The following is an 18,835-nucleotide window of genomic DNA, read 5'->3' as shown; positions in this document are numbered from 1 at the left end:
TAACAAGGGTGTTGTCACCCCCTTAGACACTGAGCAGTGCGCATGATCAGAAGTCCCAACACTTCCGGTCATGTGCACTATGAAGCCGGGTATATGCGTTATGACCGGATGTGCCGGGACTTCTGATCACGCGCACTGCCCGGTGTCTGAGTGGGTGACCATGGACAAAGGTACACGTGTCACCACCCATGACACTGTGCAACGGGCATTGGGTGGAATGAGTGCAGGAAGTAACGCCCCCTTGCGACCAGTCACTGGCCTCATTAGCATATCAAAGCGTCTGTAGAAATACTTTTTCTATAGAACTCCTTATCTATGCTATTATAGCCTGGGACAGTTAGGCAGGGATTATCAATATGCACCCAGAACTGCTCGTGGACCATTGCAGGTTCCCTTTATGCCTCTCTCATTATCAATGTAAAATGCATATTTATATATAATAAAAAAAAAGTTAGACCCACCACCACAGATGAGACACGCTGGATTTGCAAGATTTATTTAAACAAAATCAACTTAGAAATATCACTGAATTAAACAAAACGTTCTGAACATGTAAACGTCTGACATGTTCCTGCAACTGGAATTTTATCTATATTTAATACATTTGTGTAAAAATTTAGGAATAGTTTTCCGGGGATTAACCCCCTCCCCCCTCCTCCCTCCACACCCAAAAAAAAAAAAAAAAAAAAAAAAAAAAAGATATTAAAGTTGAATCGTTGCCAATGATCAGTAAAGGCATTCATACCGCCTGTCCATTTACTGGGTACTAGTGGCATCAATGTGGCACTAAGCACGTCTGGCCTCAGGCCAGAGAAAAGGCAGACGACAAGCTCAAATTTTTACTAGAGGGGTCGTTCAGGATCAGGGGAAAGAAAAAAAAAAAATAGACTAATTCTGTTCCAGGAGTCATCACAGATTGTTTATGGTATTAAAGGGAGTTTGTCAGTACAAAGTGACTGTTCAAACCAAGCGCAGGAACTTGGCGCGGACTTTGTGTGGCAGTGTAGTTCAGTGCACATTCCCACCTACTTGTTTTACGTCTACATCCACCCTCCTCTGCCTTGATTGACATTGCTGGCTTTACTGGAAGCAGAGAAAAGCGACGATCGACAGAAAACAAGGCGGTGGAAAGGTGCACTGAACTGCTCAGACATGGCATAGGTGCAGAGTGCCTGTGCTTGGTTTGCATGGTCATTTTGTGCAGACAAGATTCCCTTGCTGTGGTGCATTCAAGTCATTGTCTCTGGTATTGGAAGCTCCGACCCAATCTATGAATAAAAATGGCGCCTCTAAAAATCGGATCCTTTAATGTAATCCTGTCCTCCTCCACCATTTCTAGTTTCACATTTTCTCACCTTTGTGCAAAACCTGTACTGAAACTACTCAGAATCAGAAAGGCCCATAGATGAGAGATCTTAAAGGGAGCCCGTCGGAACAGAATGACTGTTCAAACCAAGCATAGGTGCTTGGTGTCGCCAAACATTTAAGTACACCTTCCCATCTGCTTGTTTTTCTATGTCTGCTCTTCTCTAGTTCTATAGACCAAAGTTGACAAGAAAGGAGTGGGAAGAGTGGAAATAGATGGGGGAAAAAAAATATTGGTGGTAAGGTTTAGTTAAATCTTTGGCCACACTAAAGGGTGCTTTACACGCTACGACATTGCTAGCGATCTCATTAGCGATGTAACACGCCAGATCGTACATATGATTTGCCGAGATCGCACATGTGACTGGCGCTAAAAAAATGACCTATGTGCGATCTCGGCAAATCTTATCTGCGATCTGGCGTGTCACATCGCTAATGAGATCGCTAGCGATGTCGCAGCGTGTAAAGCACCCTTAAGGGTGCACCGGGCGCCTGTGCTTGGTTTGAACAGTCACTCGGTGCTGCCAGAGTCCATTTAAAGAAGCCATGGAGGCTTATGCTGACCAGTGAAGACAGGATTAGGATTGATCAGTAGCATTGGTTTCCACTGTATGATCAGGCGTTATAAATATTACATGGCTCTTGTCTTGTAGTCTCGGGTTCGGCATTTGGTAAGGCTATTTACAACGTCCGTCTTACCATGCGCAATGTAAAGATACAAGATAGCGGTAAGTTGTAAGAAATGGTGATGAAACCTACAGACGTCAATACGATTTGACAGGTTGTAAGCGGAGGGTGGGGCGGGGGGCGCTACTCTCAGAAATAGGCAGGTGTCTTTTATTTTCTATAATTATTATCGGATTATAAAAACACTAATTCTGTTCATGAATCCTAAACGCTAGGGGTTAAGGCAGTAAAAAACATTCCTGATTATTGGAGGTCTGACAACGTCAATTAAAGCTGTCTGAAGCCACTATGCCCACACACAGAATCCAGGATAGCTCACGATACTTATTGGACATAAATGGCTGCCTCGTCAATTACCAATGGTAGCCCTCGAAAGGATACTGCGTTGTTATCAACAGTGGCGTCCTTGAAAACACGATTAGCCACGCTATGGCTAGAGTGCAAGTATTATGTTGTATGGGACATGACAGTATGATGAGAGAAAAAAAAAAAGGGACACGCAAAAAGAAAAAACAAACTAAACCTAATAGAAAAAGGACGAATCTAGTAAAGCTAAGAGGAAAGAAAAATAAAGGAATAGGAACTGGTCATACATTCACTAGATCACAAATCAGTCTCCTATTCACTGACGGCTCACACCCCGTGATACTCTTGAACGATTCATAACACTACAGGCTGGCACAAGGCTACCATAAAACAATAGCCACCGATATAAAAAAAAAAAAAGGACGATGGGGGAAGAGTGACGACAATGAGGATATTTCACAGAATGGCCCTGCATACGTTCCGCTCTCAGACTCGACAGGGCGCAGTATGAGTGTAAACAGGTCACCATTTAGGAAATTCAGGAATACAAGTCCCTTCAGTATCAAATTAAAAAGTTCTCAGTTGGCAAATGCATGATCTTCCGCACGCTTCCATCGCTGCTGTGTGGTTTTGATCTCTCATCCATGAATATTGAGTTCCTTTCTTGTTTTTTTTTTCCCGCCCCCTGCTGCCTGTAGGGAGGTCACGTTGTCAGCAGTTACTTTTAAAAATGTGGATTTTAAAAAATTCTGTACATGTTCACAAATTATTGCATAAACAGCATAATCTCCAAGAGTGTCTGAACATGTTTTCCAGTGATGAAAGAAAATCACGTCTCTCTTCTGGCCTTTTTCTTCTTCTTCACTTGTTTCGGGGATTCCCAACTTTCTTCGGACTTAGCTGCAAAGATAAAATTCATATCAATTAGTATCAGGTTCGATTAATTCAACGAAATGAGCAGATCCACAAAGTAATCTTAGAAGTAGTAAGTGTATGTGCACACGATCAGGAGCTGCTGTGTCACGGACGCAGCGGGGCAGTGAGTCTCCTCCGCAGGAGACCTGCTAGTGCCCAAGGGTTTGGGGTACTGCGGCCTCTCTGTTCTCGCTGCGGAGAACGCTTGAGGCTCCACAGCAAAGAATTGACATGCTGTGGCTCAGGAAGCCGCGCCGCAGGTCAGTTTACGTTGCTAGCAGTACACGCACAGTGGGCATGGGATTTCTATAAGTCCTGTCCACTGTGCAATGCAGCGTTTTGGAAGCAGCAGAAACATACTGCATCCAAAACCCTGTGAACCCTGATCGTGTGCGCAGAGCCTTAGACTTTACAGTGTGTACTCAACGTGAATTTTGTGCAATTAAATTCTGCAGCATTTTACAGTCCCAGCAAAGTGGATAATTTTAAGTATCAAATCAATGTGATGTGTATTTTATTTTTAACCCCTTGAGGACTTATGACATATATGTACATCATATCTTGAGTCCCTGCCTTTGATGCGGTGCTGCATGCCGAACCCACATCTAATCCTCTGTGTCAACTGATTTAATCAGATCGGAGATCCAACCGAGACTGTTAACCAGTTAAAATCCCACTGTCAATCTGACGGTGGGATTTAATGCATCGGCAGATGGTGCGTCATTCCGCATTCCCATCAGAGGCCCTGTGGGGTCATCACAGGGCAACAATGGGTTGTAATGACAGACAGGGGTCATCAGATGATCTCTAGCTGTCATGAAGACCATCCTAGGAATGCAGGCTGCGAGCAACATTCATAGGAAATTGTGATTTCGGTTGTACAGGGTAGAGCGGATCGCAGCTTCAACGTTCCCTATGGGGGGACCAATAAACAATAAAAAAAAGTGTGGGGGGTGGGGGGGGGGAGGGGGAGTTCAACTCACTCCCTATTTGCCCCATTGAAAATAAAAATAATAAAAATCATGCATTTGGTATAGCTGCGTTCACAAATGACTGATCAAAACCTAAAATAAATGAATTTGATCAGTAAACAGCGTGACGGGGAAAAAATAAAAAAGCCAGAATTTCATTTTTTGGTTGCCGCAACATTGCAATAAAATACAATAAATAAGAGATCAAAACATTGTATCTACCCATAAATGATATGATAGCAGTGAAAGTGTCGGCACAGTGTGCAAAAAAAAAAAAAAGACATTACAAAGAACCAGAGCCCAAAAAAACGGATTTTTGTGTACTCACCGTAAAATCGTTTTCTCTTAGCCATCATTGGGGGACACAGGACCATGGGTGTTATGCTGCCTATCCATAGGAGGACACTAAGTAGATGCAAAAGCATAGCCCCTCCTCTGCAGTATACACCCCCTGGCCGGGCCAGGCAACCTCAGTTTTAGTACACAAGCAGTAGGAGAAAAAAAAAAAATAGTAAAAACTTCTCAGAGGAACATGAGAAAAAAAAAGTCATAACCAAATAAGGTACTGCGAGAACCAAGGCCCAACAGGGCAACAGGGTGGGTGCTGTGTCCCCCAATGATGGCTAAGAGAAAACGATTTTACGGTGGGTACACAAAAATCCGTTTTTCTCTGACGCCTCATTGGGGGACACAGGACCATGGGACGTCCTAAAGCAGTCCATGGGTGGGAAAAATAAAAACAAGACAACGCAACCCAGAAACTAGGAACCAGTCCCAGACAGCCTGGAGCGCCTACTGAGAGAGGTGCTCTACTGCCGTTTGCAGAATTGTCCTACCCAGATTTGCCTCAGCTGAAAACCTGGGTATGGACTCTGTAATGCTTTGAAAACGTATGTAGGCTAGACCTGGTCGCAGCCTTACACACCTGTTCCACTGAAGCCTGATGCCGAATGGCCCAGGAAGCGCCAACTGCTCGCGTGGAATGAGCCCGCAGCCCACTAGGAATGGGCTTGAGTTGCAAGCGGTAGACTTCCTGGATCACAGAGCGAATCCAGCGAGCCAGAGTCGCCTTTGAAGCTGCCTGTCCCTTCTTAGGCCCCTCAGGAATGACGAACAAAGAGTCCGTTTTCCTAAAGGGGGCTGTCCTGGATATGTAATATCTGAAAGCTCTGACGAGGTCTAACGAATACAGAGACCTTTCCACCCTATGAACTGGGTGTGCACAAAAGGAAGGCAGAACAATGTCCTCGTTCAAATGAAACAAGGTAGGAACATTTGGAAGAAAATCCGGAAGGGGGCGCAGAACCACCTTGTCCTGGTGAAAAGTCAGAAAAAAACTCGCGGCAAGAGAGTGCTGCTAGCTCCGAAATCCGTCTGATGGACGTAATTGCCACCAGGAACGTTACCTTCCAGGACAGAAAAGTAAGGGAGGATTCCTTGAGAGGTTCAAAGGGGGACCTCTGGAGACCGTCCAGAACGAGATTGAGGTCCCATGGGTCCAGCGGCCGTTTGTACGGGGGAACTAGATGGGAAAACGCCCTGGAGCAAGGTCTTGACCTGCGGTTTTTGAGCCAGGCGGCATTGGTAGAAGATTGAGAGCGCTGAGACCTGCCCTTTAAGGGAACTGAGAGCCGACCATCAGAAAATCGAGAATTCTGGGGATGGCCAGAGGCAGAGGCTGGACGTTAGTTTCCCTGCACCATGAAAGGAAGATTTTCCACGTACGGTGGTAAATGCGGGATGAAGCAGGTTTTCGGGCACTGATCATGGTGGAGATAACCGCGAGGGAGAATCCTGCTCTTGTTAATACCCAGGTCTCCATGGCCATGCCGTCAGCTTCAGGGCTCTGGAGTTCTGATGGGAAATGGGCCCTTAAGTCAGCAAGTCTGGGATGTCTGGAAGGCGACATGGTACGTCTACGAGCATTTGTACTAATTCGGCGTACCAGGCGCGCCTGGGCCAGTCCGGTGCTATCAGTATCACCGGGACTCCCTCTGCCTTGATTTTCCTGATTACCCGCAGCAGCAGAGGTAGAGGTGGAAATATGTAAGGCAGGCGGAAGTGGTGCCAGGAGCAGACTAGAGCATCCGCGGCGATGGACTGCGGATCGCGTGATTTGGCTATGAACGCGGGTACCTTTGCATTCAACCTTGAGGCCATTAGATCCACGTCTGGTGTACCCCAGCGAGTGCAGATGTGTAGGAAAACTGGGTGGAGAGACCACTATCCGGCGGCCAGGCTTTGGCGACTTAGAAAGTCTGCTGCCCAGTTCTCTACTCCCGGTAGGTGTACCGCTGATATCACTGACCCTGTCGATTCGGCCCAGCTGAGGATCCTGTGGGCCTCGAGATAAGCTGCCTTGCTGCAGGTGTCCCCCTGCCGATTGATGTAGGCTACAGCTGTCGCATTGTCCGATTGGACTCGAATCTGAAGACCCACTAGCAGAGGGCAGAACGCCCTGAGCGTGAGGAAGATCGCGCAGATTTCCAGGATGTTTATGGGTAGGGAAGACTCCTGGGGCGTCCAACATCCTTGAGCAGTGTGGTGTCGGTACACTGCTCCCCAGCCTAGGAGGCTGGCGTCCGTGGTCAGGACCAGCCAGTTCACTGGGAGAAAAGATCTCCCCTTCGATAGGGATGAGGACCGAAGCCACCAGCGGAGTGCGTACCTGACTGAAGGCGTCAGGTGAAGATGTCTGTCTGGGGAGAAGGGGCTCTTGTCCCAGGCCGCTAGAAGGGCTAGCTGCAGTGGGCGGAGGTGCAGTTGAGCAAAGGGTACTGCTTCCATAGCCGCCACCATCCTGCCGAGCACCTTCATGCTGAATCGAATGGAGCGAGACGGAGGACGTAGAAGGCAGCGTACCGCTCGTTGAAGAACGATCGCCTTGTCCAGGGGGAGATAGATCAAGCCCCGACGGGTGTCCAGGGACATGCCCAGGAAGGTGATGGATCGTGATGGGATCAGGGATGATTTGTCTAGATTCACTAGCCACCCTAAGCGGGATAGGGTGTCCACAGTAATCTGTACGCTGGTTGAGCAGTCGCGGAAGGAGGGGGCCTTGATGAGGAGGTCGTCCAAGTAAGGGAGAACGACTACTCCCCTGGCGTGAAGGACGCTCATGGCGGCCGCCATGACTTTGGTGAAGACCCTTGGTGCGGTGGCAAGGCCGAAGGGTAGAGCTACGAATTGAAAGTGGGAGTCCTGAACTGCGAAGCGGAGGAACTTTTGGTGATGTGGGGCGATGGGTATGTGCAGGTACGCATCCTTGATGTCTAAGGCGAGGAATTCCCCTTCAACCATGGATGCAATAATGGACCTTAGGGACTCCCTTCTGAAACTCTGTACGTGCACATGTTTGTTTAGGTGTTTGAGGCCCAGGATGGGTCGAACTGACCCATCCTTTTTGGGGTCCACAAAGAGGTTGGAATAAAAACCCCTGAACTTCTCGTCGTCCGGGACAGGTATTATCACTCCTGCTGTTTGGAGCGAGTGGATTGCTGAGAAAAAAGCTTTGCGTCGTTTTCGAGTCTTTGGGGGGTTTGAGAGAAAGAACCGACTCGGGGGTCGGGTCCTGGTAGCTGGAAGACACAAGGTCTCGCACCCATTTGTCGTCTGTGGCGGCAGCCCAGATGTGTTGAAGGAGCCGCAGTCGACCTCCTACAATGAGTGTGTCTTCTGGGGCGCCAAAGGAGTCATGAGGGGGGAAAAAACGTCGTGGATGAGTCTCCCTAGTCCTGGACTGTTTCGGTCTAGGCTGCCATGACGAAGTGTGTTTCTGGGAGAGCTGAGAAGGTCAGTCCCTGCGTAGTCCGCGGCTGGTGGCGGGGACAGCACGGGATGTCGACCAACCAATGAGTTCCGAAGGAGCGGAACGAGGACTGTGGACGTCTGGTGAAGATCGACCTGGACTTCAGCTGGGGGAGGGAGTTACTCTTTCCTACCGTGGCGTCAGAAATGAGCTTGTCCAGACGTTCGCCAAACCATCGGTCTGGAAAAAAGGGAAGGCCCGTGAGAGACTTCTTGGAGGCAGAGTCCGCTCGCCATTGTCGGAGCCAGAGAGCTCTGCGGATGGCTATGGTATTTGAGGCGGCAAACGCTGCGCAGGTAGCAGCGTCCATGGAGGCCTGCATGAGGTACTCCGCCGCAGCGGCAATTTGAGCTGTTACCTCTGTGAAGGTATGAGTGAACTGGGATTCCTCAAGCGAAATGTTAAGGGATTCTGCCCAGACAGAGATCGCCTTTGCGACCCACACAGAGGCAAAGGAGGGCGAGAGGGAGGAACCCGCAGCCTCAAAAACAGAGCGGGCGAGGTGCTCCACCTGTCTGTCTGTCGGGTCCTTGATGGAGGAACCATCGGGTAAAGACAGGAGGGTCTTTGTAGTAAGGCGGGAGACCGGGGGGGGGGGGGTCGACCGAGGGCGGATCGGCCCAGACCTTAGAGGCAGGTGAGGCAAAAGGGTACCGGGACTCCATGAGTTTTCGGTTACCGAAGCGCCTGTCAGGCTTCTCCCTTTGCTTTGTGAGGATAACCTGAAACTCTGGGTTATCAGCGAGAACCTTTGAGGGTTTCCTTGCCCATTTAAAGGAGACTGCATGGTCAGTGGTAGTGGATGGGGGATCCTCCACATGCAGAGTTTGGTTGACTGCTGCTATAAGGGAGTCTATTGCAGTTTGATCATCTGGAGAGGATGAAACCAAGGAATGCTCCTGGTACAAACCGCATTCTCCCTCCTCCAGCTCTTCAGAAGCCGTGGAGCGTGTGGGAGAGCCTGTCCTGTGTGCTCCCGAGGGAGAGTCATGGGGGCCATGAGAGAGTGCTGGAGACACCCGGCCGTGTGCTCTTTTCCTGATCCCTGCAACCGGTGAAGAATGTGCCCGGATTACCTCAGAAGGATCCTCCATAGGGGTATCCTCAGGCTGCGTTCCGTCCAGGGGCCCAGAAGGGTGTGGAGGACGACATTGTATAGCCAGAACCAGGTTCTGTGACAGTTTTTCCATGGATTGGGACAGAAACTGTGCCCATTCCGGTGGGCTGGGAGCCCTAGGCTCTGGGCTGACGGTTGCGGCGGCGGTGGTGGCGGGGGGGGGGGGTCTTGGGGGGCTATAGGGGCACAGGACTCACAGAGAGAAGAGGTGTGTTTACGTGGTAGCTCAGCATGGCAGGCAGTGCAGGCTGAATAATCTCTAAGTACCCTTAGAATTCTGCATGTTCCTAATAGGAGTATGCCAGGAGGGGGAGCAATGCTCAGCAGAGCTACAAGTGAAGCAAGTACCTCACCAGAATCAGCCGATGGCCCTGCGTCCTCAGGAAGGAGTAAGCTCTGTGGAGAACTTCGCACGCTTTCCTGGGGGGGTGGGGCTTAGTGCTGAAAGAGCGCCAAGAAGAAGTCAGTGTGCCCCCCTGCTGTCGGTAGCAAAAAGAAGGGAATTTTGTTTACTTACCGTAAATTCCTTTTCTTCTAGCTCCTATTGGGAGACCCAGACAATTGGGTGTATAGCTTCTGCCTCCGGAGGCCACACAAAGTATTACACTTTAAAAAGTGTAACCCCTCCCCTCTGCTATACACCCTCCCGTGCATCACGGGCCCATCAGTTTTGGTGCCAAAGCAGGAAGGAGGAAACTTATAAATTGGTCTAAGGTAAATTCAATCCGAAGGATGTTCGGAGAACTGAACCATGAACCAAAGAACAATGAACATGAACAACATGTGTACACAAAAGAACAACAGCCCGAAGGGAACAGGGGCGGGTGCTGGGTCTCCCAATAGGAGCTAGAAGAAAAGGAATTTACGGTAAGTAAACAAAATTCCCTTCTTCTTTGTCGCTCCATTGGGAGACCCAGACAATTGGGATGTCCAAAAGCAATCCCTGGGTGGGTAAAAGAATACCTCGATAAAAAGAGCCGAAAAAACGGCCTCTTCTTACAGGTGTGCAACTGCCGCCTGAGGGACTCGCCTACCTAGGGCGGCATCTGCCGAAGCATATGCATGCACCTGATAGTGTTTTGTAAAAGTGTGCAGACTCGACCAGGTAGCCGCCTGACACACCTGCTGAGCCGTAGCCTGGTGCCGCAATGCCCAGGACGCACCTACGGCTCTGGTAGAATGGGCTTTCAGCCCTGAAGGAATCGGAAGCCCAGAGGAACGGTAGGCTTCAAGAATCGGTTCCTTGATCCATCTAGCCAAGGTTGACTTGGAAGCCTGCGACCCCTTACGCTGGCCAGAGACAAGGACAAAGAGTGCATCAGAACGGCGCAGGGGCGCCGTGCGTGAAATGTAGAGCCTGAGTGCTCTCACGAGATCTAACAAGTGCAAATCCTTTTCACATTGGTGAACTGGATGAGGGCAAAAAGAAGGTAAGGAGATATCCTGATTAAGATGAAAAGGGGATACCACCTTAGGGAGAAATTCCGGAACCGGACGCAGAACCACCTTGTCCTGGTGGAACACCAGGAAGGGGGCTTTGCATGACAGTGCAGCCAGCTCCGACACTCTCTGAAGTGATGTGACTGCCACTAGGAAGACCACCTTTTGCGAAAGGCGTGAAAGAGAAATCTCTCTCATTGGCTCGAAAGGTGGTTTCTGAAGAGCCGTTAGCACCCTGTTCAGATCCCAAGGTTCTAGCGGACGCTTGTAAGGAGGGACTATGTGACAAACTCCCTGCAGGAATGTGCGGACCTGCGGAAGCCTGGCTAGACGCTTTTGAAAAAACACAGATAGCGCCGATACTTGTCCCTTAAGGGAGCCGAGAGACAAACCCTTTTCCAGTCTGGATTGAAGGAAGGACAGAAAAGTGGGCAAGGCAAATGGCCAGGGAGAAAAACCCTGATCAGAGCACCAGGATAAGAAGATTCTCCACGTCCTGTGGTAGATCTTGGCGGACGTTGGTTTCCTGGCCTGTCTCATAGTGGCAATGACCTCTTGAGATAACCCTGAAGACGCTAGGATCCAGGACTCAATGGCCACACAGTCAGGTTGAGGGCCGCAGAATTCAGATGGAAAAATGGCCCTTGAGACAGTAAGTCTGGACGGTCTGGCAGTGCCCACGGTTGACCCACCGTGAGATGCCACAGATCTGGGTACCACGACCTCCTCGGCCAGTCTGGGGTGATGAGGATGGCGCGGCTGCAGTCGGACCTGATCTTGCGTAATACTCTGGGAAGTAGGGCCAGAGGAGGAAATACATAAGGCAGTCGAAACTGCGACCAATCCTGAACTAAGGCGTCTGCTGCCAGAGCTTTGTGATCTTGAGACCGTGCCATGAATGCCGGGACCTTGTTGTTGTGCCGGGACGCCATTAGGTCGACGTCCGGCTTCCCCCAGCGGCAACCGATCTCTTGAAACACTTCTGGGTGAAGAGACCATTCCCCTGCATCCATGCCCTGGCGACTGAGAAAGTCTACTTCCCAGTTTTCTACGCCCGGGATGTGAACTGCGGAGATGGTGGAGGCTGTGGCTTCCACCCACAGCAGAATCCGCCGAACTTCCTGGAAGGCTTGCCGACTGCGTGTGCCGCCTTGGTGGTTGATGTATGCCACTGCCGTGGCGTTGTCCGACTGAATTCGGATCTGCCTGCCCTCCAGCCACGGCTGGAACGCCTTTAGGGCTAGATACACTGCCCTTATCTCCAGAACATTGATCTGCAGGGAGGACTCTGGCTGAGTCCAGGTACCCTGAGCCCTGTGGTGGAGGAAGACCGCTCCCCACCCTGACAGACTCGCATCCGTCGTGACCACCGCCCAGGATGGGGGCAGAAATGATTTCCCCTTCGACAAAGACGTGGGAAGAAGCCACCACTGAAGAGAGGCCTTGGCTGTCCGAGACAGGGAGACGTTCCTGTCGAGAGACGTCGACTTCCTGTCCCATTTTCGGAGAATGTCCCATTGAAGTGGACGCAGATGAAACTGCGCAAATGGGACTGCCTCCATTGCCGCCACCATCTTCCCTAGGAAGTGCATGAGGCGTCTCAAGGGGTGCGATTGGGCTCGAAGGAGAGATTGCACCCCTGTCCGTAGTGAACGTTGTTTGTCCAGCGGAAGTTTCACTATCGCTGAGAGAGTGTGAAACTCCATCCAGAGATATGTCAGCGATTGGGTCTGAGTCAATTTTGACTTTGGGAAATTGATGATCCACCCGAATCTCTGGAAAGTCTCCAGAGCAATGTTCAGGCTGTGTTGGCATGCCACCTGAGAGGGGGCCTTGACCAGGAGATCGTCTAAGTAAGGGATCACCGAGTGTCCCTGCGAGTGCAGGACCGCTACCACTGTTGCCATGACCTTGGTGAAGACCCGAGGGGCTGTCGCCAGGCCAAAGGGCAGCGCCACGAACTGAAAGTGTTCGTCCCCGATGGCGAAACGCAGGAAGCGCTGATGCTCTGGTGCAATCGGCACGTGGAGATAAGCATCTCTGATGTCGATTGATGCTAGGAAGTCTCCTTGGGACATCGAGGCGATGACGGAGCGGAGGGATTCCATCCGGAACCGCCTGGCGTTCACATGTTTGTTGAGCAGCTTGAGGTCCAGGACGGGACGGAAAGATCCGTCCTTTTTTGGCACTACAAACAAGTTGGAGTAGAAACCTTGACCCCATTGCTGAAGGGGAACCGGGATCACCACTCCTTCTGTTTTCAGAGTGCTCACCGCCTGAAGAAGAGCATCGGCTCGCTCGGGGGGCGGAGATGTTCTGAAGAAACGAGTCGGAGGACGAGAGCGGAATTCTATCCTGTAACCGTGAGACAGAATGTCTCTCACCCATCGGTCTTGGACATGTGGCAACCAGGCGTCGCAAAAGCGGGAGAGCCTGCCACCGACCGAGGATGCGGTTTGGGGAGGCCGAAAGTCATGAGGAGGCCGCTTTGGGAGCGGTTCCTCCGGCGGTCTTTTTAGGACGTGACTTAGACCGCCATGAGTCAGAGTTCCTCTGACCCTTCTGTGGCCTGTTGGACGAGGAGAATTGAGACTTGGCTGAGGTCCGAAAGGACCGAAATCTCGATTGTACCTTCCTTTGTGGAGGTCTGTTGGGTTTGGACTGGGGCAAGGACGATTCCTTTCCCTTGGATTGTTTAATGATTTCATCCAATTGCTCGCCAAACAGGCGGTCGCCAGAAAATGGCAAACCGGTTAAGAACTTCTTGGAAGCAGAGTCTGCCTTCCATTCACGTAGCCACATAGCCCTGCGGACTGCCACCGAATTGGCGGATGCTACCGCCGTACGGCTCGCAGAGTCCAGGACAGCATTCATGGCGTAGGACGCAAATGCTGACGCCTGAGAGGTTAAGGACACAACCTGTGGAGTAGAGGCACGTGTAACTGCATTAATCTCAGACTGACAAGCTGAGATAGCTTGGAGTGCCCATACGGCTGCAAATGCCGGAGCAAAAGACGCGCCTATAGCCTCATAGATGGATTTCATCAGGAGCTCTATCTGCCTGTCAGTGGCATCCTTGAGTGATGCACCATCTGCCACTGGAACTATGGATCTAGCCGCCAGTTTGGAGATTGGAGGATCCACCTTGGGACACTGAGCCCAACCCTTGACTACGTCAGGGGGAAAGGGATAACGTGTGTCATTAAGGCGCTTAGTAAAGCGCTTATCTGGAAAAGCTCGGTGTTTCTGGACTGTATCTCTGAAGTCGGAGTGATCAAGAAATGCACTCCGTGCTCGTTTAGGAAACCTAAAATGGAATTTCTCCTGCTGAGAAGCTGACTCCTCAATCTGAGGAGTTGGAGGAGAAAGATCTAACACCTGATTGATGGACGCTATAAGGTCATTTACTATGGCGTCCCCTTCAGGTGTATCAAGGTTGAGAGCGGCGTCAGAATCAGAGCCCTGATCTGCCACCTCCGCTTCATCTTCCAGAGATTCCTCATGCTGAGACCCTGAACACTGTGATGAAGTCGAGGGAAGCTCCCGGCGAGCCCGCTTAGCTGGCCTGGGACTGCGGTCCGTGTCATAGTCCTCACCGTGGGAGCTATGAGTCGCCCCAGGAGCACTTTGCTGCTCCAACCTAGGGGGGCCTGGGGACAATGATTCAACAGTGCCCGGGATCTGTGTTACTAGTCTGGACTGCAAAGCCTCTAGAATCTTAGCAGACCATCTATCCATAGACTCAAAGTTTGTCAGCAAATACTGCAAACTCTGTCCCTGTCACCTGGACGGTGGCAGCCGATTGTTCCACCTGGGCCGAGGGTCCCACTAGTGGCAAAGGCTCCGGCTGAGTGAGTGTCACAGGGGCCGAGCATTGCGCACAATGAGGATAGGTGGAACCTGCAGGTAGCATAGCCGCACATGAGGTACAGGTTGCAAAGTAAACCTGTGCCCTGGCACCCTTGCTTTTTTCGGACGACATGCTGTTGTCTCCTTTTAGAGCAATCAGAGAGGGTATATAGCCAAGGCAACAGTGCGGCCGTACAGAGTAAATGTATACAAAATATGGATATAAATATACACTTCTGCACCCAGGGGAGCAAGCACCTCGTAACAGGTGCTGCTTACCGACCGCCCTCAGTGTTTGTGTGACCACCAGATTCCCTGCCTGGGCTCCCAGCGCTGTTGGAGCTCGTCTCTGAAGATCCCCAGCGTCAGCCGTGCTGCTAGTAATGGCTGCTAGCGTTCTGTGAGGAAGAGGGAGCCGTGGGCATGCACTAAAAAGTGCGGGAATCTGGTGCCCCACTGTGCACAGTGAGGGGGGAGGAGGATACAAAGTATGCTCCTGCCCTCAGCGCTGATGTTCCGTGCAGCGTCCCGCCCTTACTCCTGACTGGCAGGCCTGGGGGCGGGAATATGCGGCACTAGGCCGCAAAAGCCGGGGACTCGAGTTATAAGCGCGGCCGGCAAACAAGCGCGGCCAGCGCGGTAGTCCCGGCGCACCAACACACCCAGCAGCTGCTGCAGCGTGTATCAAACAGGCGCTCTATGCGCCGTCCCCAAGGGGACACAGAGTACCTCAGAGTAGCAGGGCCATGTCCCTGACGATACCCGGGCTCCTGTCCAGCAGATTCCCCCAGGGGCTGCGGAGGGAGCGCGGTCCCAGTGCCTGGAGACCGTTTAGGATCCCACTTCACCCAGAGCCCTGTAAGGGATGGGGAAGGAAAACGGCATGTGGCTCCTGCCTGTGTACCCGCAATGGGTACCTCAACCTTAACAGCACCGCCGACTCAGAGTGGGGTGAGAAGGGAGCATGCCGGGAGCCCTGTAATGGGCCCTCTTTTCTTCCATCCGATATAGTCAGCAGCTGCTGCCGACTAACTTGTGGAGCTTGCGTGCATGTGTGCCTCCTTCAACACAAAGCATAAAAACTGATGGGCCCGTGATGCACGGGAGGGTGTATAGCAGAGGGGAGGGGTTACACTTTTTAAAGTGTAATACTTTGTGTGGCCTCCGGAGGCAGAAGCTATACACCCAATTGTCTGGGTCTCCCAATGGAGCGACAAAGAAACGGCGGAAAGGGAGTTTTTCTCCCCCTCCCTCCAGTCAGCACACAGGTTGGTGGATTATCTCTGCCGGCTAATCAGAGCACGCAGCTAGAGCAAATAAGCAGAGCAAATAAACAGTGAGTTCCTGAGCTCTGGGCCCTCCCACCACCACCGGTAAATTATCTGTGCAGTATTTTCTGCAAACAGGGAGGGACTCCCCTCCCCTCCCCTCCCCCCCCCCCCCCTCCTCCAGCCAGCACGCAGCTAGAGAAAAATTAACACTGTGTTCAGGATCCCTGGGGCTCTCCTCCTTGCAATCAGCAAGGGACTTTCTCATAATAAAGACTGTAAATTCAGCAGTCCTGGGAGCCTTCCCTGCACCGTCTTTTCTCCCTTTCTCTGGGAAACCAGTAAGGGGGGATCTCACCTTAACGCTGCCTCAGTCCAGGCAGTGGAAAAAAAGAGTCAGCTTGCTGTGTCCGGCCACACAGGTGCCATGTTCAACTCAGAGCCTGCAAAGACGGGCTGAGGAATTGTGCCTCTGCCCTGGGCTCTGGAAAATCGGTGTCTGTGGGACCCGTCGTCCAGTAAAAGGCAGCCCAGGATCCAGCGTCGCAGGAGGGGGTACGTGGAGACGACACTCCGCGTTCCCGCCCGTTGATGGTATTGGGAGATCGGTCCCAAAAGGGAAACCGTCGCCCTCAAAAAATAACAAAACCTTTAAAGGATGTGCCTCCTACAGACATCTGTCACTGTAACGACCTATTGATCTGTCCACTAACTTTAAAAATTCACTGGCTGTGTGGACAGTATATAAAATTTAACCTTTATTAATAATTACTTAAAACCCAATTCACCAATTCCACACTTATACTCGAAGCCTATCTGAACCACACAGTCATAAATAACTGGGTTCAGATACTAAATTGGCAGTAAGACTGGCATCTACCACTTCAGTCCAAACTGCTATATTTATAAAATCAAAGGGTGTCCGGACATACATGAGTAATTAACCTCATATAGACTCACATAGGCCACTATAATCTAATCAGGACACAAAATCAAAACTGTTATTCCGATATCAAAAGGAAAAACAGATTATTTTACATGAGATGGATATTCAAACCTTCATCTCAATACCACACCCAGTTATCCAGGCTAAATCAATGTTTGCTGCTGGGATATATATAGTGATGTCATCACCTATAATATTGTGTTTCACTCCCAGCTACATAGATAGAACTCTATAGGATAATACTAACAGTTCAATTTTTAGCATTAATCCTATTAATGGCCTCAGTACCTCAGTACCTCAACGCGTTTCGTCTCCCCTATAACGGAGAGACACATCAGGAGGTATTTTAAACACTCAGATCAATGATATCAGACCAGGTGTTATACTGTGCCTGGGTCACTCAGTCTAACAGCACCATATGACTGATCGATCTCATAGGTGGAGATCCCAGGCAACAGTTTCTTATATAGAGTGTCAGCAACACATTAGATTCATTTATTTGATCACAGCCCTGCCTGGTACATATTAGCACAGAGCGCTGCTTAGTATGGTTCAGATATGCCCAAATATAACCCCTATATCAGTAGCACGCGCCGCGCCCGACGCTGCCACTGAAATAGGGAAGTGCCCGCCCCTCACCTTCCTGACGCGCGCTCCAGGTTAGCCACTCACACTGGCCGTCTCAGCGGACCAATAGTAGCTGGCCACGTCACCCGGAAACGCTGCAGCGTCATCAGAAGAGCCTCACAGCGTTACCAAGACACAGAAAGAAAACAACGTCACGTGACCTAGCGTCGTCACGTGACTCACAGAGATATAACAAAAGCAACACTAATATTAGAAGAGGCTTTCATTTATTCAAATCAGAAGATTAGCGCCTTTACAGGAGTTTATATAAACTACAAGGAGGGCCGAAGTACAGACAAATGAATTATGACCAAATATACTATATTGTGAACAAAGAGTGTTCACAGCCATTCCATCAAGGAGGCTTGTGGTATAAGTAAACTTAAGACCGATGTTATTACTGCTTAGAACAGTCATGAAAGACTTCCATTGTTCCTCAGTACCCGTCCAGATGATCAGGACATCATCGATGAACCTAAGCCACATCGATATGTACGAGGTCCATTCACTGGTGTCTTCACTAAATACCAGGGTCTCCTCCCACCAACCCAGGAACATATTTGCATACGTGGGGGCATCAATAACTTACAGGAGAGGACGAAATTTGAAGGACCGACTTGTTCATAGCCATTTAGGCAAATCAGCTGAGAGTACAACATGGCTGAATAAAAGCCCGGTTGTGGGCACCTTTAAATGTGGCTCATGCAAGGCCTGCACGTACATAAATAAAAGTAACAGCTTTTGTAGTGAAGTGACAGGCGTAACCTATAGCAATCGGGAGTTCATTAATTGTAACACCATGGGTATAGTATACTTGGCTAAGTGCACATGCCCGAAGATGTATGTAGGGAAAACAATCCGCCAGTTCAAACAAAGGATATTGGAACATATTGGGAATACAAGAAGGAAAGAGGATACTCCGGTTTCAAAGCATATGTGGGAGTTTCATGGAGGAAATTGTGGCGAGATTTCCTTCCAGGGAATTGAAAAAGTAAGGGAGTCTGGTAGGAGGGGAGATATAGACAATAGGGTGCAGAGGAAGGAGACACAGTGGATATACAGGCTAAAGACTGTGTCCCCTAATGGCCTGAATGAGTCTATCTCCTTTACTCCCTTCATTTAATTGGCCCTTTCCCAATGTGTCCCATTTATTCCCTATTATTTGATTTGTTTTCATCCTATCCTGTGAAAATAGAATAAAGTATTGATGCCCCTTGTTAGCCTATAAACAATGCCTCCTTGATGGAATGGCTGTGAACACTCTTTGTTCACAATATAGTATATTTGGTCATAATTCATTTGTCTGTACTTCGGCCCTCCTTGTAGTTTATATAAACTCCTGTAAAGGCGCTAATCTTCTGATTTGAATAAATGAAAGCCTCTTCTAATATTAGTGTTGCTTTTGTTATATCTCTGTGAGTCACGTGACGACGCTAGGTCACGTGACGTTGTTTTCTTTCTGTGTCTTGGTAACGCTGTGAGGCTCTTCTGATGACGCTGCAGCGTTTCCGGGTGACGTGGCCAGCTACTATTGGT

General features: G+C 50.1%; 1 protein-coding gene across 1 annotated transcript in view; it reads right to left on the bottom strand.

Annotated features, from left to right (window-relative positions):
- Nucleotides 1-480: 480 nt before the first annotated feature.
- Nucleotides 481-18,835, bottom strand: part of MTDH (metadherin) — a 161,209-nt gene continuing 142,854 nt past the window's right edge. Inside the window, exon 12 of the mRNA XM_075353065.1 lies at nucleotides 481-3,258. Coding sequence (XP_075209180.1) covers nucleotides 3,188-3,258 — 71 coding nt within the window. The 3' untranslated portion in view covers nucleotides 481-3,187. The remainder of the gene's footprint in view (nucleotides 3,259-18,835) is intronic.

Source organism: Anomaloglossus baeobatrachus, chromosome 6 (assembly GCF_048569485.1).
Source record: "Anomaloglossus baeobatrachus isolate aAnoBae1 chromosome 6, aAnoBae1.hap1, whole genome shotgun sequence".
Lineage (NCBI taxonomy): Eukaryota > Metazoa > Chordata > Amphibia > Anura > Aromobatidae > Anomaloglossus > Anomaloglossus baeobatrachus.
This window is presented reverse-complemented; position numbering and strand designations above follow the sequence as displayed.